This window comes from Filicampus tigris, chromosome 21 (assembly GCF_054856515.1).
Source record: "Filicampus tigris isolate MCC_2025a chromosome 21, RoL_Ftig_1.0, whole genome shotgun sequence".
Taxonomy (NCBI): domain Eukaryota; kingdom Metazoa; phylum Chordata; class Actinopteri; order Syngnathiformes; family Syngnathidae; genus Filicampus; species Filicampus tigris.
Genome location: NC_141237.1, coordinates 9,825,296 through 9,851,021, shown reverse-complemented (window position 1 = coordinate 9,851,021; position 25,726 = coordinate 9,825,296). Strand labels below are relative to the sequence as shown.

General features: G+C 40.8%; 3 protein-coding genes across 10 annotated transcripts in view; 2 read left to right on the top strand and 1 right to left on the bottom strand.

Annotated features, from left to right (window-relative positions):
* sspo (SCO-spondin) overlaps positions 1-4,063 on the bottom strand; it is a 58,049-nt gene extending 53,986 nt beyond the window's left edge. The window contains exons 1-4 of one of the 3 annotated variants that reach the window (XM_086021075.1): positions 3,884-4,063; positions 3,729-3,802; positions 3,421-3,500; positions 2,582-2,791 (exon numbers count right to left, since the gene is read on the bottom strand). In XM_086021075.1, coding sequence (XP_085877201.1) covers positions 2,582-2,791; positions 3,421-3,488 — 278 coding nt within the window. In that variant the 5' untranslated portion in view covers positions 3,489-3,500; positions 3,729-3,802; positions 3,884-4,063. Of the gene's footprint in view, positions 1-597; positions 698-2,581; positions 2,792-3,420; positions 3,501-3,728 lie in introns of those variants that run through there. The other 2 variants (XM_086021074.1, XM_086021076.1) reach the window with 2 other exon arrangements.
* On the top strand, positions 585-9,916 carry aoc1 (amine oxidase copper containing 1). Its single transcript, XM_086021077.1, has 5 exons — positions 585-655; positions 5,413-6,948; positions 7,455-7,743; positions 7,959-8,091; positions 8,475-9,916. Exons 2-5 carry the CDS (start codon positions 5,415-5,417, stop codon positions 8,742-8,744), a joined length of 2,226 nt encoding a protein of 741 aa, XP_085877203.1. The 5' UTR covers positions 585-655; positions 5,413-5,414; the 3' UTR covers positions 8,745-9,916.
* A 4,374-nt stretch (positions 9,917-14,290) lies between these two features.
* Positions 14,291-25,726, top strand: part of slc12a7b (solute carrier family 12 member 7b) — a 34,070-nt gene continuing 22,634 nt past the window's right edge. For 4 of the 6 annotated variants that reach the window (XM_086020463.1, XM_086020462.1, XM_086020460.1 and 1 more), the window contains exon 1: positions 14,291-14,596. In XM_086020463.1, coding sequence (XP_085876589.1) covers positions 14,398-14,596 — 199 coding nt within the window. In that variant the 5' untranslated portion in view covers positions 14,291-14,397. Of the gene's footprint in view, positions 14,597-21,387; positions 21,748-25,726 lie in introns of those variants that run through there. The other 2 variants (XM_086020465.1, XM_086020461.1) reach the window with 1 other exon arrangement.

The following is a 25,726-nucleotide window of genomic DNA, read 5'->3' as shown; positions in this document are numbered from 1 at the left end:
ACATGTTCATCATTGTCCGCTGTAATAATGATTGTTGTAAAGTCAGGTTCATAGCCTATACAACATAAGGTTTGCATTATTATAACTAGTGCATGCAGTTCCTGTAATTCTGTGGCAATTTTAGAATACATTTTCAATTGAATGTCACATATTTTGGAACCCTGCAGGTCGACATATTGCTCCAGGCTGGGAAAAAAAGAAAAAAGAAAAGCAGCACAAAAAGCTTTCCTGCAAAATGTGTTGGGATTTTTTTTAGAGGGTTCAATTGCACAAAAAAAAAATAGAAAAAAGAAAAAGGGATAAAGAAAGGAAAAGAAAGCACCGCAAAGATACTCGAGCTTTTTCCCCCCTCGCTGGCTCCGCTTCAACCACTCCGTCTGCGACATCCAAATGACAAAATATTGAGTCGCAGGTCGTTTTTCGATTGGCAATTGAAAACAGAATACACGCATTATGCACAACCCACCCATTTTGTTGAATGCTAAAACGCAAATATGTGTTTTTAATGCTGAAACACATATCACTGGGCGGAAACAAGACTTCAACGTCATCGCGGCGTCACGTCACCTAAATCATAAAAACCTCTACGCGCCTCACCTAATACTTCTTGACCAGGATTACTCGACACACGCAGCGAGGTCGACGACACGGGCAAGTACGTCCCATCACGAGAAGCAAGTGTACAGCATAGCGAGATGATTTCACGCGCGGGTGGATCGAGCATTTGCATGAACTTTATCAGAATATGAGTCATATTGCAGGCAAAAGGCAAAACGAGTTTGACACTCCGTGATATTGCCTATTAAAATAAATAGTGGCATGTGTTGCATGATGTCTTACACCTCTTTTTTTCTGCAGCTGAAAACCAATAAACATACTGCAGTACAGCACAAGGGTTCCTAATTACAAACGACGTTTCGGGTTTACGAACGGCGCGCAATGAACTAGTTTGCATATTGGCGTAAGAATATGTCAAGCGGCATATGATATGGCACGCTCGGTTACCGCGGTAATTATTGTTTTTCATTTGATTCATGGGCTATGTTGTTTTTCATTCAAATATTTACTGTGAAAATAATATAAATAAGTAACGGGACCCTCTATCCATTTCCTACACACTGTACTGTTTATTCTCATTGGAGCCTGCAGCTCTGCGAGCTGACTTTTCTATTCACACTGACATTTCCACCTATGGGTAATTTTAGAGTCTGCAATTAACCTAATTTGCATGTTTTTGGAATATGGGAGGAAGTCAGTCAGAGTAGCGCACGCAAGCGCGGGGAGAACATGCGAACATCCAGACAGCAACCTCAAAACTGTGCACAGTCGGTCTAATTAGTGACATGTTCAATTGTGGTGTTGGATAGTAGCCAGAATGAATAATCAGACTTCATTATAAAAAAAAAACAATGCTGTACCCTATATTGATTGCAAATATGAGATACAACCTCAAAAGCTCAGCATTGCACATAGTTATTATTCACTGATTTCATGTTAGTGTGAAAAGCTGTAATGCTGATTGCCTGAGCTATTGATAACGCACTCTTAGCTAACACACTGACCTTGACAACTAGCTCAAGAAGTTAATCATCTTTAGCGGACTGACGCCACATTCAGTTAATGTTCAATTAAGTTGTCAGGTGAGGGTGGGGTATATTATTTATGTTTGGCAATGGCATGTGCAACATTGTCACAATTCTCCAATGGTGGTTTTGCATAAGCGTCATTCATTTGCAGTCTGGACACGGATGTGCGCTGTGATTGGTGTAGCGTGAAACCAAAATGATGTATTTCCACATTCATAGTGGGACATACTACATGTATAATCAACATTTTCACCTCTCCAAACCCCAAATTCAATTAGATGCAAGTTGAAACATTGCTTATAAAATCTTATTTTTGCACGAGTGAATATGAATGTGTATTGTTGCCAGATCAGATCAAGTTTAATGTGGAAATAATTCATGCTGTCAATTTCTTAGCATTAATTATATTCACTGGTCACTTTTTTAAAAAAAATAGTTACAATAGTGGTCGGGAAGGTGGTCACCAAATCCCGAAGCTGCCAATACTGGCTTTGCTTTTGGTAAACTTGCTCTTCAATGTTCTCAGCCATGTTGTTGCGGTAATATATAATAAATCGGTAAAATAAATCAATATTTTAAAAAAATCCGCCCATTCACTCACACATAAAGGTTAAAAAAAGAATTTCCTTTCAGTGACGGTGTGTATGTTGGACCTGTGAGTGACTGGCAACCCATCAATGGTTTAGTCTGCCTTTCCCCTGCAGCAAGTGAAGCAGTATAAAAAAAAATGAATGCCTTTATTATGGTGACTATTTGACCCTGATAATCTTCCTCCGTAGAGGTGCCCTGATAGTGTATTTGACCTGGATGGAAAGGCGCAGCACGTAGTTGTCAACTAGTGACAGTTTTGCCTCGCTATTTACATGTAATTATCCTACTAGTATGCCAAAGTTGTCTTACTAGTGAAGCATAGGCTTAACTATCGAATGTCGAAGAAATGCCCAAACAGCTTTCCAAAGACCAGTCTTTTAATGCTGTCAAAGTGAATGACTTACTTGTACAACGAGCAGAGTGCTTTGAGGCCGTTCTGTTGGTAGTAAAGCGCGATGCCATCATCCCCACCATGCTTAGCCCTCATGGACTCCACATCCAGTCTCCAGCCTTGCGTGTTGTATTGGTACACCTCGGAGCAGCTCACCTCCAGCTGCAGACGTGGGGTCAGGACCCGATCCACTTTCTGCTCCACTGTGTGCTCGCACCAGTGTCTGGAGCAAGATTCATGTCATTTGATTCTTTTGGCAACTTCAAACCATCCGTCCATCCGTGCAGCTCTTATAAATAAATAATCGAGTGCAGCGATTCTGAAAATGTGGTACGCATTTGAGTTACGGAGCGTCCTGTCGTTGTATCATTGCCTAAATACAGTTCAGTTGTATTTAACATGTAAGTTTGATACATATGCATGTCATTTTGTTTTTATGGGTTTTGTATTCAAATTTTTAAGCAATACGGTCAGATTGAAGCATTATTTAAGTGCAAGATTTTTTAAGTGCAGTAATAATATTCAAACGTGTAATAATAAATACATATATTTATGAACACTAGGGCCTATTACATTACTGTATTTTAAAACTGATCTAGTGTGTCATGGGGGGGGATTCTCTTAGATTTAGCATGGACACAGAGTTACAAATTCTGAATAACATTTTAGTCTGATGCATTGTCCAATGAATGTCTGATTTCCCAGTACAACAACAACAGCAAAAAGTTAAAGGACAAAATTTAAAGTTAATGCTACTTTATTGTATGGGATACTTTACTGAGATTTTTCTCGTTGACTGTTCAATAATGCATGAAATGTGCTCCCATTCATTGCTGTATCTTATATGCTTACCCTTTACCCTTCACTGTCTGCAGTCCAACCAGGGTCAGTAGCAGTGCCGCCACAGTCCAGCAACACATGCCTAAATTATTCTTGGTAGGGGGGTGGGGGGTTAATAAACACAACATACACAATATGTTCCAGGTATTGAAAAACAAATTTCAAATCAAACACAAGAAAAAAAATCATTAGACATTTGAAACTTCTGAACACTAATGTCATAATTGATTTGGGACACTGGAGCAACTTAAATATATTAAGTAGATTCAATTTTTTTCTTTAATATCCTCATAAGATAATATCGAAAAAGAAGTTCTTACCTTAAAAGCGCCTTTGAGATTTTTTTTCTTCCCCCTACAGAATGTCCTTGGTCTTTTCGATGTTCTCAATTTATCTACAATTTTTTATTCAATTTTTTTTATACACAATTTTTTTTGTTTTTTGTTATTCAGTCTCCAATGAAGTGATATTTTACCTATTGAAGGGTCCGAAGCATGGTTTTTAAATGCGGGGGTTGACTCGAAGGACGTACAGTAGCATCTGAACCTTCAGTCATTGGGTGAGAGCGGAAGGTCACAGCTGGAAGTGCTGGAATTGGATGTCGGCTCTTTGATGGACACATCCCGTGACCTCACAGCGTCATACGTTATAGAACGTGGGAGGTTGACGGTCAGGGGTAGCGGAGACTCTGTGGTAGAATAAAGACATGTTTGTCTGAGCCTAATCCTGTAAAGAGGGGCACTTGGGGAAGGGTGATGGAGCGGTTTATTGAATGAAGCTTGTCCACAGGCGTGGGGAGCGAGAGAGTCGCCAATCTATTCTGTCTGACCTCCCGGCCTTAGAATGAGGGCTCAAACACAGCTGTCACCACCCGACACCTTACTTTAAAAGAGCAGAATAGGCAGAACAGACGTTACTTCCAAAATATGATCTATTGTTACGAGTCATTGCCATTTGAATGGAATAAATTATGTTGCATTATTATTGTCTTGAAATCGCGACACTACTTCAGCAGAAGCATGTTCAATTTACTGAAGAAAAACAAAACTGACATTTACAACTGATAACACTGGCAACCCCCACATATTTGTGGTTCGGCATTCATCACTTTGGGATCTTACTGTTCTGGGAACTTATCCTCCGTTATTTGCCTAAAAACTCACCGAGCGATGTCTACTTTAAAAATATTGCTTTGGTGCCATCTGGTGGCATCTTGGTGTCAAGAAACTATGTTGAGCTGAGAGAAGTCACTTCATTGTACAATCGAAAAAAGGTGCTTTGCCGCCATCTTTTGGCATCCATAGAAAATTCGAAACATTTTTGTGTGGGCATCAATTGGTTACCGATTTTCGGTATTTGCGTCAGGGCTCCATCCTTATCCCCTTTAATCTTTCTGTTCTGTAATCTTCATATGATTTCTGTAGTTTTTCCCACTGCTTTATGTTATGAAGGCAGTTTCTGTTTTTCTTTCAAACATACATTATATTCAATACAGACTGTTTTTATGAGTTTGACATCAGTGTGCATGAATTAATCTCTCTGTGTGTAATTTGCTGACTCACTGCTGACACTCTGTTTTGCCACTCAAACACATCCGAGTTTGGAAATTTATTTTCCCCCCCTGGGCTTTGTGTCACAAATGATTGTGAACCACAAATCCTGCACACGATAAGTGAGGAACGCGAATATGAGAAATTCTGTCACACAAACCATGTTGTGGTTTTAATTAGCAAGCAGTCAATTCTATAACGACTCATGATTTGTGCTTGTGTTCGCTTGTCGACCTCCTTCTTGGTTCTGAACCTTCTGGGTGGCCTTTGCGTTGTTGCATGCCAATAGCCTATCAGTTTCTCCACTCCAAAAATACAAATGTTTTGAAAGTAATCAGAACTTGAGCTAGTGCTACATATTTATAAATCAATACATCATTTGTCAAAACAACAGCCAATGTGACCAGTTGTTAATTTGAAGGATTTTTTTTTCTTTTTTTTGTATTACTTTTAGCAATGAGGCTTCTCTGTCTGCTGAGTCTGCTCTGCTCGGCCGCTTGTGAGGCTTCCAGAGCGCGAGACTGGGCTCATCACGGTGCGCCCATGTTCGCTGACCTGACGCCTCGCGAGATGAAGGCCGTCCGGGCCTACCTCCACGGAATTGCAGAATTCGGACTCACCGATGCTTCTAACGTGGCTCTCAAAAAGAACAGCATCCTGTTGATGGAGCTCCAAGTGCCAAGAAAGCATGAAGCCTTGAGAGCTTTGGACCGCGGTCAAGCCAAACCTCCACGCCAAGCCCGTGTGATTATCCAGTTTGCGAACCAAACCAAGCCGAATATCACCGAGTTTATTGTCGGACCGCTACCATCCCCAACGTCTCATGAGGTCAAGGCGTTCAAGGGAGATAGGCCTATCCCACTTGAGTCAAGGCCAATGACTTCAACGGAGTATTATCATCTCAATCACAGCATTGGCAAAATCACAACTAAAGCTCGCAAGCTTCTGTTTGAGACCACCGGAGGATTTTCCTTCACGAACTGCTCTGATCGCTGTTTGATTTTTATCGATATAGCCCCACGAGGGCTGGCTTCAGGTGAGAGGAGGTCCTGGATAATGTTGGTCAAGTTTGTGGAAGGATATTATATCCACCCAATTGGGTTTGAAATACTGCTCAACCATAAAGACTTGGATCCAGATAAGTGGACTGTTGAGAAAGTGTGGTACAACAGTATGTACTTTGATAGCGTGGAGGACTTGGTAGAAAAATATGAATCAGGAGCTGTGGAAAAGGTCAGTCTGCCCCATCAAGATGAGAATGATCTGTACTCCACCTACATCCCGAGGGGTCAAAGCAACACTCCCACCAACATCCACGGCCCAAAACTTGTCGAGCCTCAAGGGCATCGCTATCATATTGATGGCAACTTTGTTGAATATGCTGGATGGTCGTTCGCTTACAGGGTGCGTTCATCAGCCGGACTTCAGATCTTTGACGTCCGTTTTAACGGGGAAAGGATCGCCTATGAGATCAGCCTCCAAGAAGCTATTGCTTTCTATGCTGGTGACACTCCTGCTGGCATGCAAACTAAATACATCGATGCTGGTTGGGCCATGGGTACCTTATCATTTGAGCTCGCCCCTGGAATTGACTGTCCAGAAATTGCCACCTTCGTCAACCTTTACCACTACTTTGACACCGACAAACCAGTGCGCTATCGAAACGCGCTTTGTGTTTTTGAGATGACCACAGCGTTGCCTTTGAGAAGACATTTCAACGCGTTCAAGGGAGGCTATAACTTCTACGGAGGACTGGACAACACCGCGCTGGTTTTACGCACCACGTCAACTGTTTACAACTATGACTACATCTGGGATTTCATATTCTACCAAAATGGGGTGATGGAGGTCAAGGTCAGCGCCACTGGCTATATCCATGCTACTTTCTTTACACCAAATGGACTTAAGTATGGCCGCAAGGTGTACAACTATGTGCTGGGGAACCTGCACACGCATCTCATCAATTATAAGGTTGACTTGGATATTGCCGGTAAGAAGGATATATTAACACCCTCTCTTTTGTAATTGTGTGTTCAATGTAGTTCAAGTGGAAGTCAACCCAAAAATGTTCCATGCAGGCCCTCTAGTCGAACCATGTCATTCTGATTAATGCGTTTGTGGAATATGAGCAAAGCAGTCAAATCCACCCGTTTTTGTCCATCTTAGGGGGCGGCCATTTTGCCACTTACTGTCGACTGAAAATGACATCACAGTTGCTCAGGTAACGACCAATCGTGTCTCAGCTTCAGAAAACAGGTTGAGTTGGTCATTATGTGAGCCCTGAGCAACTGTGATGTCATTCCCAGTGGACACAAGTGGCAAAATGGCCGCCCCCTGAGATGGCTAAAAATGGCCGAATTTTGCTGTGCAACTCATATTCCACCAACACAATATTAATCAGAATGCCATGTTTGGACCAGGTGCATAGAACATATTATTGCAAAGATTTTTGAAAACAAACACAATTTCTACTGACAATTATTTTTTTGGACGCAGGTCGGGAGAACAGCTTTCAGAGTATGAATTTGAAATACGTCAACTTCACAAATCCCTGGAGCCCCAACAATTTCATCGTCCAATCCAGACTCAACTGGACGGAACACAAGACGGAGCGTTCCGCTGCCTTCCGCTATGGCAAAAAGTTCCCTCGCTCTGTACATTTTTACAATCCTAACGAGAAGAATAAGTGGGGACATCAAAAGGGCTACCGTATTCAGTTCAACTCGCACGGTGATAGCGTGCTTCCAAGAGGCTGGCAAGAAGAAAACGGCATCAGTTGGTCAAGGTAATTCCATATGTGGAAAAAGTACGTTTCTTTTTGAGGTTCTATGCTGTATGTAGCTGACTGGAACATTTGTGTGTGAAAACTCATCCATTTGAAGCTCCACCAAATCAAAAAATATATATACATATTTTCGCTAACTTATTGTGTGTTGGACCATGAATTTGTTCTCTCTGTGCCTGACAGATAATACGATATGTACTTCATTTTGGTTGCAGATATCCTCTGGCCGTTACTCGTCATAAAGATAGTGAGGCCACCAGCAGCAGTATTTATAACCAGAATGACCCCTGGAAACCTGTTGTGGCATTTGAGGACTACATTCGCAACAATGAAAATATTGTCAACCAGGTAAAAAATATCAGCATTTTACATTGTAGTCGACTCAACTGTGGATTAAACTGGAACTACGGGGAAGGGATGACATTTTTAAGAGTCCCTGTCTGTCATGGCCAGCCAAGTTGAGGTCAAAGTCATTTTTCTTTCCTTCGCCATTTGAAATTTGCTTCATGATTATAGCAATGGACAGAGTGACAGGACGGGGTGGGTTTTTTTTTTTTTTTTCCTTTAAGTGTTCCTTGGTCAGAATTGACCGGGCCTGCCTGGAACACTTCATGAGTCATATCAGGTCTTGAAAGTCAATGCAAATGCTGACATTTTCTTCTGTTTGCACTTCTAAGCACATAAATCAATGATGACAAACCTGAGAGTAATGTTAACTTTTCTGTGAGTAGGATCTGGTTGCCTGGGTGACAGTGGGCTTCCTGCATGTGCCTCACTCTGAAGACATCCCCAACACGGCAACACCTGGCAACGCGGTGGGCTTCTTCCTCCGACCCTTTAACTTCTTTGATGAAGACCCTTCGGTCGCATCCAGAAGCACGGTCATCGTCCGACCGGGCCCAGACGGGAAGCCAAAAGTTCAATGGTGGACGCCAGAGGTCGTAGGTCACTGTGTGACAGACAAGCCATTCTTTTACAATGGGACTTATGCAGGAGTTTAGGAAATGTCACTATTCGGTGAAATGACTATTCTAGATGAGAGTGGGCTTTGTTTGACTCACCTGACACTTTGAGAAAGACAAATTTAACTCATAAATTACTGCACATTTTAAAGAAGGATCTCAAAAAAAGTTTGGTGAAATATGTATATAATTACAACGGGTTTTTTTTATTTATATGTTCCGCAGTCACTCCATAGACTGTAATGAAAAGACACAGAGAAAATGTGGTGTTAATTAATTTAGCCAATAAACCTTGCATTCAACTCGTTGATTTGCATTTAATTATTACATTTAATGTCGAAAATGGAATGGGGTGACTGATTTTGCCAATCCAATGAGGCATTTCCATGGCTAAGGCTTAGCAGTGACAGGCATGCAGGATGCAGGATGCTCCGTATCCGCACAGCTAGTGGTCAACCTGCTGGCTCACAGCATGCTGTGCTTGCCCTCTTGGTAGGGATGTTTTTACCCGAAAGGCAACAAGGCTCCGAGTGCAAACAGTCTGATACCGGATCCTTTGCGCAAACAATCCAGGATACCACTTGCTACCACGGTAACCTAACTATATCGTAGCAATGTGACAAAATATGCAATGTAGCATGATATTGATATTCACATTTCTGGCTTACTGATATCACCTCAAGCAGGAAACACTCAAAATACATACAATTATTGTAATTATATCGTATGTGTTTTCTTTTGCAGCCATGAAAAGCTAAAATGTACAGTAAGTCAAACCTTATAAACGGATTTGTATGTGTGTCAGTAAATAGCAACAGTTTTTCTTGTGTGAGCCAAAGGAATTGCCAAAATCTGAAGCGGGTTTTATTTGTGTGTCAATGTTTTACAGTGTGCATGTTAAAAGTTCAGAGTATGAAAGCTATCCACGCATAAGCGAATGAGCGGTGCAAGGGAAGCGGACACAAACTAGAGTAACAAGGATTCCTATCGTTATTACCATGGAGATGATGGCCATGACGTCACAACAGAAAAGTTTGTAAGAATATAACACACTGTAAATTCATTTTAAAATGGCATGCAGCATCATAAATAACAGGCTGGTCTTTTAATTTAGTCATGCAACAATGTTTTTAAATGATTTGTCTTTCCCCTTTGTTATCTTACTGTAGAAATGTGTTTTGTTTTGTCTTAATAAAATTTTGATGAAGACATTTGGGTGGAGTTTTTCCATTTGGATACATCACGGTGAACGCTGTAACAGCTTTCCATAAAGCTGTTGTTGGTAACTGTTTGTATTGTATGTTAACTGTGTTCTGTGCATTTGTTGTTGTCTTTACAAGTGAAAATATGTTAAATAAAAAATAATAGTCCAGTAAAAAATATACATCATTGAATCATGTACAACATTTTTTTTTTCTTATCAACGATTAGCTTTTCAGTGGCACGTTTGTTCGGATGTAAGGCTAACAGTCACCAAACGAAAATAGGCAATGTAAAGAATTGTACTCGGATTGTTTGACGCAGGTACTCAACCTATATCGAGAGTTTGGGGAGCGTGGATTAACCGGTCTTCTATTGCCACCTGCTGGTTGTCAAATACGGTAGACAGAGACTCGTCAAGTTAGCAAAGCGTTGTGACGCTCATGTAAGACCGAGAAGTGTTTTTTCGCATAAATGTTTACTGTAATTACGACTATACTGTGTGAGGGTTCGTTCGTCACAGACAAAGACTAATTTACTGTTCGCGTGCACACCTGGGTAAACCGCCATACAATAGTGTATTGTTTCTGTATTCATTTAAAAACAATGCTTTTAGGAGGAGCAGGATTAATGCTGGTTGATGATACTTAAACTATTAATGACATTTATAAACATGAACGAATACTGTACCAGCAGCTTGACAAATGTGATGTCTTGTTCACCGTCCTTATCTAGTGACAGTGTGACTCTGTCGTTCTGCCAGTAGAGGGCGTGTCATGTCACTAGCTCACATTTAAAACAGAAAACAATTCCATCCGACTCGATTTAGATGAGATTTTCAAAAGATAGATGATTGACTTCCAAGCGGTCATGATTTTTGAGGATGTGTGACCTTTGGTTTTAAAGCAGTCAGGGATTCATAGGATGGTTTATGGCTTCCATGCAGGGTCCTGATTTTTAATAGTGGTTATGAAACTGAGTAAAAATTCAAATGTAACAATGTGTGACGTCGGGTTTTAAAAGTGTCAAAATGGTGTTGATAGACAGACAGCAGAATAAGCCAGATGTGACCCACGAGCACATTGTTCTCATGTCTACTGTTTTATACAACTTGGCTTTTTGACTAGAGGCCAGATACCAGGTGTGCTCATATACTTTCCAACATACACATCTCAATCCCCGAGGAATAGTGCATCCCGAGGGATCTTGTTACAGCACGACATCTGCAGACAAACAAAAACAAATTGTCTGTTTGTGTCTCCCACCGCTTCCATTGTCCCTGTTATTAAACACTCTGGAGAATGTTTTATGCTCCATATGCATGATTCGCTAATATAGTGTGGGCCTTATATTATATTTTAACATTATATTGTTGCTGTTTATTTTCCTCTGTCAGCAACTCCGATGCTGCTGCACCACCAGACCACTCCATGAAAGTCATAATCTTTTTTCTCATGGTAATATTATTTTAACTATCCATCCATTTTTGATAGAGCTTGTCCTCATTTTGGTCACAGACAAAATATAGTCTGCGCCATCTGCTTTTGGGGCGAGAGGTAGGGTACAATCTGGACTGGTCACCATTCGCAGGGTATGTACAGTACTTGGAGACAGACAACTATTCACACTCATATTCACGCTTCTTGAATGTGTTGGAGATTTGATAAGCACTACTTTACATGCTTACCTGATGCTGTAATGTCGTTGTAATTTTTTAATAGATTTTTCTTTTGTCGAATTATATATTCTGGCGCTTGTCGATACACGCCTTGTTGAGCCTTGGGCTCTCAGATGAAACTAACCTCAGACAACGACAAAGATGGGCATGGATGACCCACAACTATCTTTTGTGAAAAGGGGAGCATCAGTTCATGCATAATGACTGACCCACATCCTGTTTATTCCAGACATGCACACATCGCTGCTCCAGTAATTTCAGAGTTTGGGCTTTAAGGTGGTCCTTAGTCAGTAGCTATCAATGAATGAACAATGAACATAACAGCCACGCATCAAGGAGTCTCATATATATACAGGTCAAGAGGGTAAAATGTTTCTCACGGAAGACTTACACAGCATTACCTCAGGTTGTCCTCAGGCTGTCCTTGGGGGACAGTCACTGTGGCAACAGAGCAATTGTGTAGAATGAAGTGAGGCTGTACAGTGTGTCACATTGAATATTACAATACCACAACAATTTTACAAACCCTAACTCTTACATTCTTTAAAATGATTTTTTTTTTCAAAACCCTGAAACTTGGATCTTTTGTGGCACTGTTTGCGATCAGCGCAAGATACTTGTTTTTTTTTTTTCAACAGAGTTATTGCTCGAAAATAAGGAACATCACAGATTCCAGATCTTAGCAAAAAATATTGTATTTTAAAAGGCTTTGGCCATTAAACAAAAGACAAGAATGTTCAATTGAAACCTAAAATATTAACAGCAATCTGGTGGATCTCTTCCCAAATGTGGATAAGTCAGTGAAGTGAGTCAGAGGCTGCAGTCCATTGTCTGATGCAGCAGCAGTGGATGCATGCATGCTTGATGGTCCCAGAAGTGCTTGAGTGGATTCGGGTCTGGGGAACATGTTGATTTGTGTACTGGCTTACAGAACCCAGCTTTGACTGGAATAGTCTTACTAATTTCCCTGTTGAAATGATTTAAAATTCTACACTCTTAGAAACACACACACACACACACACACAATTTTGTCAGTGTTCTAGTAAAGAATAAAGCACTATATTTCCAAATATGAATATACAACATAATAAAAGACAATGTAAAATTAATACCTCTCATTAAATGCTGTGTCCAATCAGTGTATGGTTATTATGGAGCGAAAACAATCACTAAAAAGATAGAAAGGATGAAAAGGATTATGTAAGACACAGACAGATTTTTCTTTGGCATTTTCTATCAAAACAATCAAAGTGCAATCAAAAACTTTAGCTGTTACTCAACACTGCAATTTCCACCAAATCCTTCCACTCCCACTTGACCCTCCCACTCCTCTGTCATCCAACTGTTCTGCCAGCTGTCTATTTTAGATGTGCCATGCATTCAAGTGATTACTGTCTGAGTGGACTCTTGGAGTCTTTCCAGAATATTTTCGCTTGAAGTTTTGGAGAACTGAAAAAGAAAATGTCAGGCTGCCAACATTGTTTAGAAGCAAGTGAAGTCTTGGTATTTTGCGGTTACGGGTGAAAAATATGTAACAGCTTCATAATTATTTTAATTTACTAGTTTATAATACAGAATAGCCCTGCTATTGCTGTGAAAACCCCAGATGATATAATTAAATTGTATTTTATAAACTGATGTGATAATTGACTAGGATTATTTAAGATTATCGTTTTTACTTAATAAATAATCAAATAAATAATGTCGAAATGAAAGCTTGTATGACATTTTCAATCCCTTATGTCAACTCATACATGGCATGCACCGGTCAGGAAATTAACATGACCTGAACAAATTGTTTACTGCTGACCCTGTACTTGTAAATGTAAATTTTAGTTCCCGGAGGCGAAGCGATTACAATTTAAAAAGGGAAGGAAAGGGAAGCAGTATCATAAATTACTTTGCTGCGTGCAAGACCCGAGACCCTTCTAATATATGCGTAAAGATTATTTTCGTTGTGAAGTGGAATTAGTGAGATTTAAATCCATGGCAAATTACTTGTATAGTTGTTGTCTATAGTTGTTGTTTTTTTGTGACACAAAAAACATAATATAATGTATTGATACTTTTTTGTGATATTGTTAATGCTCAATAAAATCATCACAATATTAAAACTGCCAAAAAATGCAAAAATACATGGTGACAATCGCAGGGCTGTGCGTGTTTGCGTCCAAGTGTGCGCGCTCGCGCGCGTGTGTGCATGCGCTCGTGTTTAGGGCAGGGCTCTGGGAACTTTTTTTTTTTTTTTTGCACAGTGGCCTATCATCACCATGATGTTACGCCTCTGACCCTTGAGTTTGACACCTGGAATGTAAAGTAATCACATCATAATCTTAGCTAACATTGCCAACGTACGTATTGCTCCATCATCATTATAGTAGTTTTGTTGTTGTTGTTGTTTTGTCACTCTTGTTTTAAATCTCTTTTAAAAGATAGTATTGTTTCCAATTCCTTATCACAATCATTCCACACGCTAACCACATTCCACATGTGTCCTTGCACAGGCACACATCTCTGTTTTATATTCGTTCTTGTCATTTTTTTATGCGAGCGTCTCTTGCGCGTGTGACGTCACGGCGAAACTGTCTGAAGGGGGAGGTTAGCAAAATTTTGGGTGGGGGATGATTGACAGCACTCTCCTCCAATAAGGGAATGCGGGGGGCGTGCACGTGCGTACTGTAATCAAACCCTCTGATCAACTGTTGAGAGGAGCGAGGGTCTGCCTGTTCACTGTTGTGACCACACGCGTCGGTCGCTGTGGCTTTATCCCCTCCATTTGGGCTCCAAAACAAGGCGACAAAAAAGGGGAGCTACATGGGCGACAGGTTCGTGGTCGTCCCGGTTGACGGGGGAGGAGAGCTCGCCGAGCAGTCGGGCTCGGTGGAAGCCCAAGCGACCGGCGCCGATGGCCCGGAGGAGGAACCCGAGTTGGAGGAGCACCCGGTGTTCGTACCGCAGGACCCCAATGCTGCGGTGCCCATTCTGGAGTACAACAGGGAACCCAACAAATATGGTGAGTGAGCCGGGCCGTTACTACGGTGCTGTGTCCCACTTCTTATCTCTTCTAGGATTAGCCGTGTGCTTTTCACTCGGGCATGGTTTATCATTTTGTATTGTGGAATGAAAAGTGTCATGATGTCGGATCTCGGAGCGCTTTTGGCACAACAAGTCTGCACAATATTGAATGTATTTATGTTGAAGTTAGGCAACTTTATCAAACTAAACAATCGAACGAGCTAAAAACAATTCAAAGTTGTTCTGGCATCTGTTTAGCCATATCTTAATACGCAACTGCACTTGTTCCTTTTCTTAACAACACGAGGTCAAAATTTTGAAGAAAAAATACAACTTAAAATGCTCTTAACCCTTAAATACAATACTGTTCATTTACCATTCACACAATATGTTGTGAGCCAGTTTTAATCTGGGCCAAGATCCTCATAATAAAGGTGTCAAATTATGAACTGAATTTATTTTCTCCTAATGCCCTCTTATATCGATAAAGGATGATGACATTCATTCAAAGAGCTGCGATTGGCCACAACTCACGACCAGTTTTCTGTACACACTGACTCCTCACTTGAGCCAGCGTTCAACCTTTAACTGTCATCGTCAAAGACACCAGAAAAAGCAAATAAAGAGCAACAACTATTTACAAGGAGCGCTACAAAGAATGTGCTAAAACTGTGCTGCCTCACGATCGCAACAGCAGTCAGTCGGTAATCTAAAATGAAGAAATGCTTAATCCTTCATTTCTGTGTCAGAAAACATCCAATTCAGTTCCTTAATTTTAGGGTTAGGGTGACGGTGGAGGTTATAAGACATTACGGGACTAAGATATGAGATAATGATAAAAACACGCATTTTGTTTAAGTTTACTAGTACTGACGTAAAATTGACATCAAAGCTCCAATTGTATATGTTAGTGAAGTCTTTTATCAACAGGACAGGAGTGCGACGATAGAGGCTGTGCCAGTGTTTTGCTTCATTGGCTAAATTAAATACAAATAGCAGAATGCAAACATTTGCAGCATTCAGAATTTTTGGTGTAGAACGTATATGCTTGCCATGCAAGCTATGAAGATGGGCTTGATATGATCACCTCAAACATGGCACCTGTCTGCTCTGTAATCGCATGTATAGAATTTCATTCTTTATCAAATTACGTTCCTATTAAGAAGATGGCTGTGCTGGTTATGCTTTTCACTCCAACATTTTCAAAAATAATCTCATTTAAAATGGATTTTAATCTGTTTACTGGCAATATCCCCTGGATGCCTCTGCTCAAATGATATTTGTGGTTGGTCAAATGGGTAAATCCATTCATGCATCCATTTCAATTCAGAATATAGCATGTGACACAACGGGTAGTTGCGCTTGTGTACATTTCCTGTTATGACTGAAGAATATATTCTACCTTTAAGCTTCACTGTGACCAGCTGTAAGACTCAGACTGTTAGAGGTTTACATTATATTATGTCCATATGTGAATAGACAAACATATGGACATAATATAAACCTACCAATTGTTAGACCCAAAGTTATTTCAGTAAGCACCAATCATTGGACTCCGAGGTAATTGTTTGTACTAATTCTGGGACCAATACATCGTCTTCAGACTGAGACACCACTGAACTGAAATGCCTTGTGGTACAGGCAATAATTAATTGACATGCGGCAAGACCGTTAGAAATGTCAGTCGCTGGCATTTGTGTTTTGTGTTTCTGAGCAATATTTGATTAAAATAAAACACATCCATCCACCTGCCTCACAAATTGCCAGACATAATTATCTGTATTGGGTGTTTGTGAGTAATCAAATATAAGTGCGTGTACTAATAATAGTATTTGTGCTTCCCTACCCAAAACCATGTTACTTCTGTTGGTGGTTGCCATGTTTTTATCCATTGACTCATCGAATTTTGATTAGCTAAATTCAGTTCATGACCATTATTGTCTGTCATTGCCTCAAGTAAACATGAAGTGTTGTGCATACAGACCATACCTCGGAGATTGAGAGACATCAAAGATATTGGAGTCAGCGGGGAAGAATAATTAATCCAAGAGACATTAGTCACATCATGGGCAAGTGGTTGTGTTATATGATCACATTAGTTATGTTGGGATATGCAAGTTATGTAACAATGCAATTGAAGCGGCACATTATGTTATGCATGTGTGCGTGTATTCCTATTTAAAAAGGCATGCACCTTTGGTGTCATATGCTGACCTCTGCTTTATTTGGAGCCTAGCAGTCAGCACACCAACTGGGCTTTGGCATCCACTTTATCTGCTCCTGCCTTCCTTTTCCGAACGGCATGTATGTTCCAGTTGGTTTTGTTTTAATGCAAGCAAAGTTCACAAGAAGGGTTCGCCCACCCAGTGGTCATGGGCATTTTCAGAGAACAGTCATAAATTTGAGGATTGTACTTTATGTGGTTAGCGTGAAAAAGAATGATCGGTGTACATTCGGCTTTAATATTCGGCAAATGTGATTAAAGCTGTGTGGCTTTGTAGCGTTTGCTGCATGGTGAAGAGAAATTATTAATAACTGCGATAGCAAATAGAGGCAGTAAGCGTTCCTAGGCTGTTTCGTCAGTGGGTATCAGATGTCAGAAATGTGTAGGGACGTGTATCATGTTCTGCTTGTGTCTGACTGAAGAGGCTACGGGTAAGTCTCCTTGCCCCCCTCTTGTCACGAGCTGCTGATGGGTGCAGTGAAGTCACGCCGCCATCGCCAAAGGTGAAACCAGGTGTCTGCCCAGAGAGAATTGCAATCGGCGAATAAAAAAGTCAGCCCCTGTTTTTTAACACGGGCTGGTAAAATTATCCAGAGATTCAATGGCTGTGACAATCAAATTGATTGCTCTCCTTGTTTAGTTTTAAACAAAAAGATACGACCATAATAACCCTGTGCGTGAAAAAGTGTTTCCTTCTAATTTGTCTTCCTCAGCCATTTTGAGATTATTGTGAGCGATTGGTTGATGAGTAGTCCAGGATGTGCTTTCCCAAAGTCAGCTGCCAGCTCACCACACAACCTATCAGAGGATACGTGGTTCAGAAAATGAATGGTTGGGGCCTGGGGGACTTTTCTTTCTCATTTAAAAACGTTACCTTTCAATGAATTGTTAAATCATTTGTGTAAATATATTGTTTACCACAGCTAAACACTCAACAGGAAACATCCATCTGAACTAGTTGTATAGCAAGCAGATGACTGGCAGTGTGTATTTGGCTTGTTATGCTTGTTTTCATGTTCCCTTTCCATGAGCAATTAACCAGTAAGGGAACTTTTTTTTGGGGGGGGGGGGGGGGGGGGGGGTTGGAAACAAAAAGGCTCAGTCACCTTTTCCCAGTCTGGGATTAGGAAACTCTGACAGACTGAGAGAGAAGTGGTTGGTGTTTACCCATGTAAGTCAGTCGGTGCTGGAATAAAGTGATTTTGTATCTCTAAGTGGATTACAAGTGGTTTACAAACATGTCATGTGGGCTAGTCAGCCCACAAATTATTCAGTTTATACAGCCATACTTTGTCATGGTGATGCTGCATGTTGCCGTATGACCATGAGAGGGCAACATTGAGTCAACTAGCTAAACTGTATGGCGTGTGAGATGTTGACAGTAGGAGCACAAGTGTGAGTCCACCAACTTGAGTAACAGCGTCCTCAGTTGTATTAAAGGTGTAACTTTAATGACCCTCAATACTTGGATGTTTGCAAAATAGACTAAACTAAAACTAAATAACTAAAACTGAATTGTAAGAGACTTACCTGTACTGATTTATAAGGCATTGCCGCTTACATTGGTGTTCACGGGAAAGGGTTGCATTTACTATGGAGAGGGACGAATGCAGGGTATTCCTGGAACAGATCCTTCCTTCAACATCTATCTCAACAAAATCTCCTCTTTTGTTTTCAGTTTTTTCAAAACACAAATTACATTTTAAATGTTATGCTACAACCAAAGATGATGTCAGTCCGAAGGAATGTCTGTCAAGCAGTTATATTTATAAAATCTCCTTCATTGGACCCCTTGGGCAAAGATGGTTAATATCAGGAAGAGGACTCGAAACATCAAAACAAATAGTTTTAGCTAAAACCTTGCATTAGTTTAAGAGATAATGTTCCTTGAAAAGGGGCCATCTTGAACTTTGCATGTTAAATACATTTTCCAGACATGGTGACGCAAGTTTAGAAGACGACTGGCTGATACACAAAAGTACACTACATGTTGTAACCAGACCCATCTCCAATCTTCCGTTACCCTCAAAAATCTCAAAAAGGAGGAGGAGAGGAATTAAGACTCATTAGAAAACAAGATCCACTGGAAAAAAAATCTGTGTGGCAGTCTCCACCCGCTTTGTGATGTGCTTTAATGCCACCTACCGGACTGCAGAGGAACACTTGAGTAGGAAGCAGTTTTTCACGAGTCGTAACAAACATGTTGGCTAGTTAAAGCCTTGGTGGAGGTCTGCACTCTCCAGGGTATTGTTCAAGAACATTGTGGTTACTTGCTTATTAAGCAACAGGATTGCAGAAAGAGGTAGTCCTCATAATTTGTACAGGGGTGTGGCCAAGAATTCAGATAGATATGGATCAAGGATTTTTGTTGTTTTCGTATAATTAACATTGGCATTTCTTTTGGAAATGTACTGAATCTTAATGACAAGATTCAGGCATATGATGAAGTTGTGTTAATGCTGATCTGAATTAGGACAAAGGTGACAAAGGTTCGTGCCATTTTAGTTTAAGTGGTGTTAGAATAGGCCTCGTTGGCGTATATGATTAGATAGCTGACTTGAGCCGGGCCGTTATCTCGCTGTGACCTTTCTCTTGCTTGGCTTCCCTTTTCTATCTCACTCTTGGCACACTTATTAGTTGATTTCAGTTAAGGCCATAGGGTCACACGTAGTCACATGGGCTATCTCCACAGCTGCGTCTCGATCTTTCTGGCACACTACAAGGGTGCAAATTTATGGCGACCCCACAGTTGCACTTATTACATTAAGTTTTTTTACAAATGATTAAATTCCAAATTATTTCGGCCTCAGTATTTGAGGCACAAAATAAGGCAATTACACATAGCATAATCAAAGTGTTGAGTCAGCGTACCCTGATTTGATCATGGGACCAGCTGGAGAGATTCTGCCCTACTGACAGGGCCAGCCAGGGAGGAGACCAGCCCACATTATGTTTAGATTTTGAAGACAGTGTAAATGTGAGGGCTGCATGTTAGACCGTGCCCCTTTTCTGCCCTCACCCGTCTGAGAGCATTCGCGAGTATGGAAAAGCTGCCCAGATCTGATCATTGTATGATTCCTGAACTTCAGAGATGGAAAAGAAAACAAACGAGCAAATTCAATCGCTTTGTGTGAGTCTTTATTTACATTGCATACCTTCTGGAAAGATAAAACAAACACGCATTGGGTAAGTAGTTGTTTTGTAAATTGCTAATTGGGCTTATGCCCTAGAGACCTGCAAAACATTCCAAAAGTGGGAACCTTCTATAACATGAAATTCTGTCTTCTGTATCCAAGGAAATGTCACGACAAAGTACTGCTCGTTGTCATTGTATTGTAGAGTGTAAAGAAAACAGACATCGATTTGATAGTCTCTGAATTGCACGGTCGTGATTCATGTTTCAAGTAGTCTACTTTAGGGAGGTAGTTTTCAAAATAAAATTGCATTGAAATATCTTATATTATTTTATTCCCCATTTTCTGTAGCCCCAACCCTTCTGTTGACTTCATTGATCGAGTAAGCCATCATCCGTAGGGAGAAAAGAGGAAAAGGGAGTTGCTTGTTCTTGATGTCCGACCGCAGCCGAAAGCATCGAGAAAACCAGACAAGATGTACACTCTCTTGCATTTCCTTTAGCTGTTTTCGTTCACACAATGCTGTTTGATTACACGATGGGAAACTCAAGACCCAAAAAGATTTCACTCTACCCTTAAGCAAATGACATATTGTGTGATTGTCAGCTGATGAGTTTCAGTCCGAGCACTGCAGCTGCTTAAGCCCTGCGACAAATGCAACTGAATTGGACGAGTGAGAAGATGGCTTTGTATGCACACAAGTGCTTTTGCGTCTTGTCGACATATGGCAATAGCGTTTTTGTGAGCGAGCGCAACAATGAGTAAGTCAACGCGCTGCAGACAAGGACACCAACGTTACAGCGTGATGACTGTCCCATCTGGTTTCGGTGATGTAATTAGTTGCGAGCGGGCCATGGGAAGTGTAATAGCTCTCATCGCTGACTTTTATGCAGCTGGAGTGGGATCGGGTCCCACTAAATGAACTCCTCATAATCACCCAGGAATTGAGATTGACCACGCTAGGGTGTAGTCTGCATGTAGTCAGCTGGGCTTGATTTCCTCATGCGTAAGCGGTATAGAAAATGGGTGGATGCTAGCCATTGTTCTCGAAGTATGAGTAATGTACCGTGGCGAGAAGCAATGCATATCTTTAATGAGTGATAAACCATGCTTTTTACGGATTTGCCCTGCCCGCCGTGGAGTCAAATAACACCGCATGGGAAGTGAGGAAATGTTACCCTCAATGTGTGTCCTTGAGAAGGAAATCTCCCTCTGTGGAACGCTCTGGACTTCCTTCTCTTTTGAACAAAAGCTGACATTGCTGGCTGCTGCCCTCGGGCACAGGAAAAAAAAAAAAGAAAAAAAAAAAAAAATCACAGACATGCTCCCGTACACACAAGCACACATGCATTTTGTGTTTTTTGTGTGTTTAGGTACTGCCCCCTGTAGGGGCGGGTCAATCCTGGTCTTCCTTATTTGTATAACGGGGTTGTGGATTTCACGGCACGGAGCAGTCTCCTAGTGATAGACACAAAACTTTTGAAGAGCCTGGAAATACTAAAGCTGAGGAAATCAGGGGGAAAAAAAACAACCTTTGAAAGAAAAAAGGGAGCAGATGTAAAAGTGAAAACAGCTGGACGGCGAAGGGAGTGGACCAACAAAACAGCAAGAGGCAGAGACGGAGATAAGGCTGTGGCAACGGGGAGACATTGAGAGGAAGCACATGGTGTAAAATGCCTACTAATTTCACTGTAGTCCCTGTAAAGGACAGCTCGGGAAAGGCAAAAGAGAGGATTGAAGAGGAAGATGGGAATGAAAACAACGAGTTGAAAGAAAATGAGGACGCTGCAGGTGAGGGCAGAGATTTTTTGCATCTTTGGGATGGATGATGATTAGTAATTACGTCAAGGTAAATGAGTCATTTTGATTTTGCAATTGACGTCATAGCCATGTTAAAAGGTTTTTACCAATACTGTATTTAAGCATAAAAAAAGCAGTTTATGAAGTTTCTAGCTCTTGTTTTTTGTGGTGTTAGGAAATACTCTAGTTATGAGTGACTTGTTATGAGTTTTCGAAAAGACTTCTTTTTTTCCCCTCGTTTTGGTTCCTGCTAGCAAGTCGTCCATGTTGTTCTATCCCAAATTGTCTTTGGCCTCGATCTCTTCTTCTATACCCCTTCTTTTTCAATTCCCTCTCTACTCATTTGTCACCATAATTACAGTTCCATTACCAGTTTCCAGTGAGCAAAATCTGCTAAGATTATCTTCCTCAATCCATGGTATTGAGGACTTTGCTCATCTGAATCCCAGGCTATGCAAACATCTTATCAAAACCTTTAGATCGTGTCTTGGTTCAGACATGTCACAATCACATTCCAAGACTTCGGGGTCAAGATAAAAGATACACATGAAAATATGCAAACCTAGCAAATTAAAAAATCAAATTAGACACGGAATGAGGTCCTTGGCATATCTGTTGACTTAGAATCGGTACAACCAACCTAAAGTACTGCGCAACATGTAATATTTTGTGAAGACTGTGTAACATAGGATTGTTGTTGGTGCAGTTGTTGTAGTTACAGCACTACACGTTTAGTAATTTACTGTGATGCCAGAATTATGGCTTCCTGTTGGCAGGGTATTTTTACAGACTCCAGGTTAGAGAGCAGTATTTTATTGTGACCATACAAGGTAGTGCTGCTGTCTAATTTAGTTTTATAACCAAGCAGTTACTGTGTCATACAGGTTATTCACTGAAAATAAAGTGCCCCTTAATGTGGTCCGCGTCCAGAAGTATTTTGTGATGACAGTGGAATTATACTAAAATAGAACATTTATCAAAACAAAGACAATCATGATACTGTATAGTACAAGTCATAGGATCGGTTCATATTTAGTTAAATCAGATTTGAATAAGATCCACGGGAGGGTCTAAAAGCATGTTGCCTCATGAGTATTAGTGAAGGGTGGAATGGTTGTTAAATAGCCGTTTCTGCTATTGATTTTCCTACTGGCTGGCTTCCCGTTGGCTGAGTAGGGGGAGGTGAGACACCACCCTCGTGATGCATATACAGAACATGGACGGTTTTTCCAGTCCTACTTCTTCTTCCCTCTTTATCTTGTTCCCCCTTTCTTGTTGAAGTGTTTATCTTTGTACCCAGTGATTGATCTTCTCTCACTAGTATGTGCTGTGCCGGTAATGGTTGAGATACTACATTACCCAGAAGGCTTAGGGCGAGAGCCCCGGGGGGAATGTTGGTACCGCTTGCAGACACGTCCCGTGGGAGTTACGCATATGGTGTACAGTATAATTAGGTCATTCAAAAGTACATTTTGACCTGGATGAGCTAGAGCCTACCCCAGATGACTTTAGGCAAAAGGTGGAGTACACCCTGGAGTCTGGCCCGGTATTAAGTCGCAAAAAAAACATGCCCTTAAAAATAAAAGCTACAGGTGTGGTTTAGCAATTCACATCCAAGCAGGAGTCTTGCTTCTTTACACTCACTCCGAACGAACCCCCTTGACAAACTTGCCTTCCTTACCCGCATAAAGCCTCATTGAAAAATGCTGTTTAACAGATAAGATCACTTTCAGCAAGCAAGTAAGCATCTCACATCTGTTACGGCTAAAGGTAATTTCATTCATGTCATGCAATTATGTTTCAGTCAAGTACACAGTTCCTCTGTCCATTGGTCCATCTGCCCTTGACATACGTTTCCTGTTTATTCCCGAACCAAATCTGGTTGTGTTTAACACTGTCTTTGATCATATTTGTGCTTTTTCTAACCCTCTTGCTTTCCTGTCCTTGGAACATTGCCCTTTTAAATGGTTTGCACTTGTGTTTGTGTTTGCTTTGCCTGAAACAAATAATGTTGATTTACTGATATTTTCAATTTAAGAATTGATAATTATGCCAATGCACCCTGGGCAAGGTTTAAAAAAAAAAAATGATGCAGGCATCTGTAAATGTTTTCTATAATTGTTTATTGAACTTGAGAATAAGAATACATCTAAAGAGTGGAGCAGGAAGAAAAAAGGGAAACAATTTGCCACAAAATGTAGCCCCTTGTTTTAAAATTTGAGCATGTCAGCATCCGTATGCAACTCAGTAGGGGGGGTAACAAAATCAACTGCTGTTCCAATGCTGAAACCAAGCCGGCATCAGGTAATTGTTCGGCTGCCAGTTGAGTTTACGGTGATGCTACGCTACATTCATTTGATCAAAGTTCCACATTATTCATCGCTACAGGCTCTGCCGATCTTATTCTCCACAATTTGAGATTTTTGCTTCGTACTTGGCAAAATCTCAATCTTCATCTTCATTTTAGACCAGAGTCATTTCAGAGACAGTTCTGTGCATAACAGTTGGCTAAACTAGCTTTTATATTTCACATTTTTTGTGCCAACACGTTTTTTGGAAAAGACTGTGAAAGTCCCTTTTCTGTTCCAGTTGCATGGAATTCAGTTTCAGCATGACGTGACTTTTTTTTTTTCAGTTACAAGAGATCAGTACAGGAAGAAGTTCAGTGGCTTGTACTAATCCATGACATCAACTAATGACGTTGAATGTAGGTTGTCTAACCAATACATTTCCTCGGTTGGAAAAATCAAATTCCTCTGGGCTGCTTGGCCTTGTCAGGAAATAGAATATAAAAAACGGCAAGGAAAATAAAAATGACTGTTTTTCCTGTCGGGGGTGGTCAGCATCCTGGCCTCTTGAAATGCACTATGGTATGAAAGCACTGGTAGTAGTATTATTAACATTAGCTGTCCTCTTTTAATCGTTATTGTCAGAATGAGAAATAATATTATTACCTGGATATTGTTAGGTAACACGCCAAAAAAACACAGCTAAAAATCGGGCCTCCTGCCACATGCTTTGTGCTTTATGGAGAAGGAGAATATATGTATCTCTGCCAAAACGTAGAGTGAGCTGCATTAAAAAAAAAAAAAAAGTCACAAGGTTCAGCTCTCTCTGACTGCTACTTCCTGTTTCTATTTCACAGAGCTCTTCCCCCACCAACAGTTCCCTTCTGTCAATGTGGCTTGCGTGATAAGACACACTGTAGTGCTGTTTTGAATTTCTCTTTTTATTTCCCTGTCTGGTGATGTTTGGAGGAGGCCCTTTTTGAATTTACATTTTGATCTCGTCCTTTTACCTTTATAGATTTGAACTGTTTGGCCAGAGTAAAACATTCACTGTAATTCAATTACATTTTCGCTAGCGTTTTATCTTCTTTTTTTTCATACATAGTATATAGCTGGTTACTAATTTGGTACATTGGCGCCACCCTCTGTTATGTATGTATTTTATGTTATGTACAGTTGTTATAATAGAGGGTTATACGGGACATGGGTTACTTTTTAATCGCTTGTATACAAATAGCTGGGTCTTTCACCCATCCAGTGTGAAATTACACAAGAACCTGTCGATTTGGGCTGCCTATTTCTGAAAACCTGGTCTGTTAAGCAAGCCGTTCAGTTTTTGTATGATGCCACAGTCAGGCCGGTGAACTCGTACGCGCACAGCACCTCTGCGGTCGGCATAACGTGTCATGTTAACTTCTGTCGGGCATGTTAACGCATAGTGACGGCATGGTAAACTGTTAAAATTCAAAACAGAGTTGCCGTTGAACATAGCGGCGCACCACAGTGTTAGTCAGAGGAGCTATCTCCTCATTTATAATGCTCATTATAAAATCACATCACATCTCGGATCTCGTCTTCCTCGGAGCTACTCAGACAGTCCAAGCTCCAAGACAAACGCCGTCGTAGTTTCTAGTTCAGCTGAAACGGTTGAAAGAGTTAGCTAGCACAATGAATTTATTTCA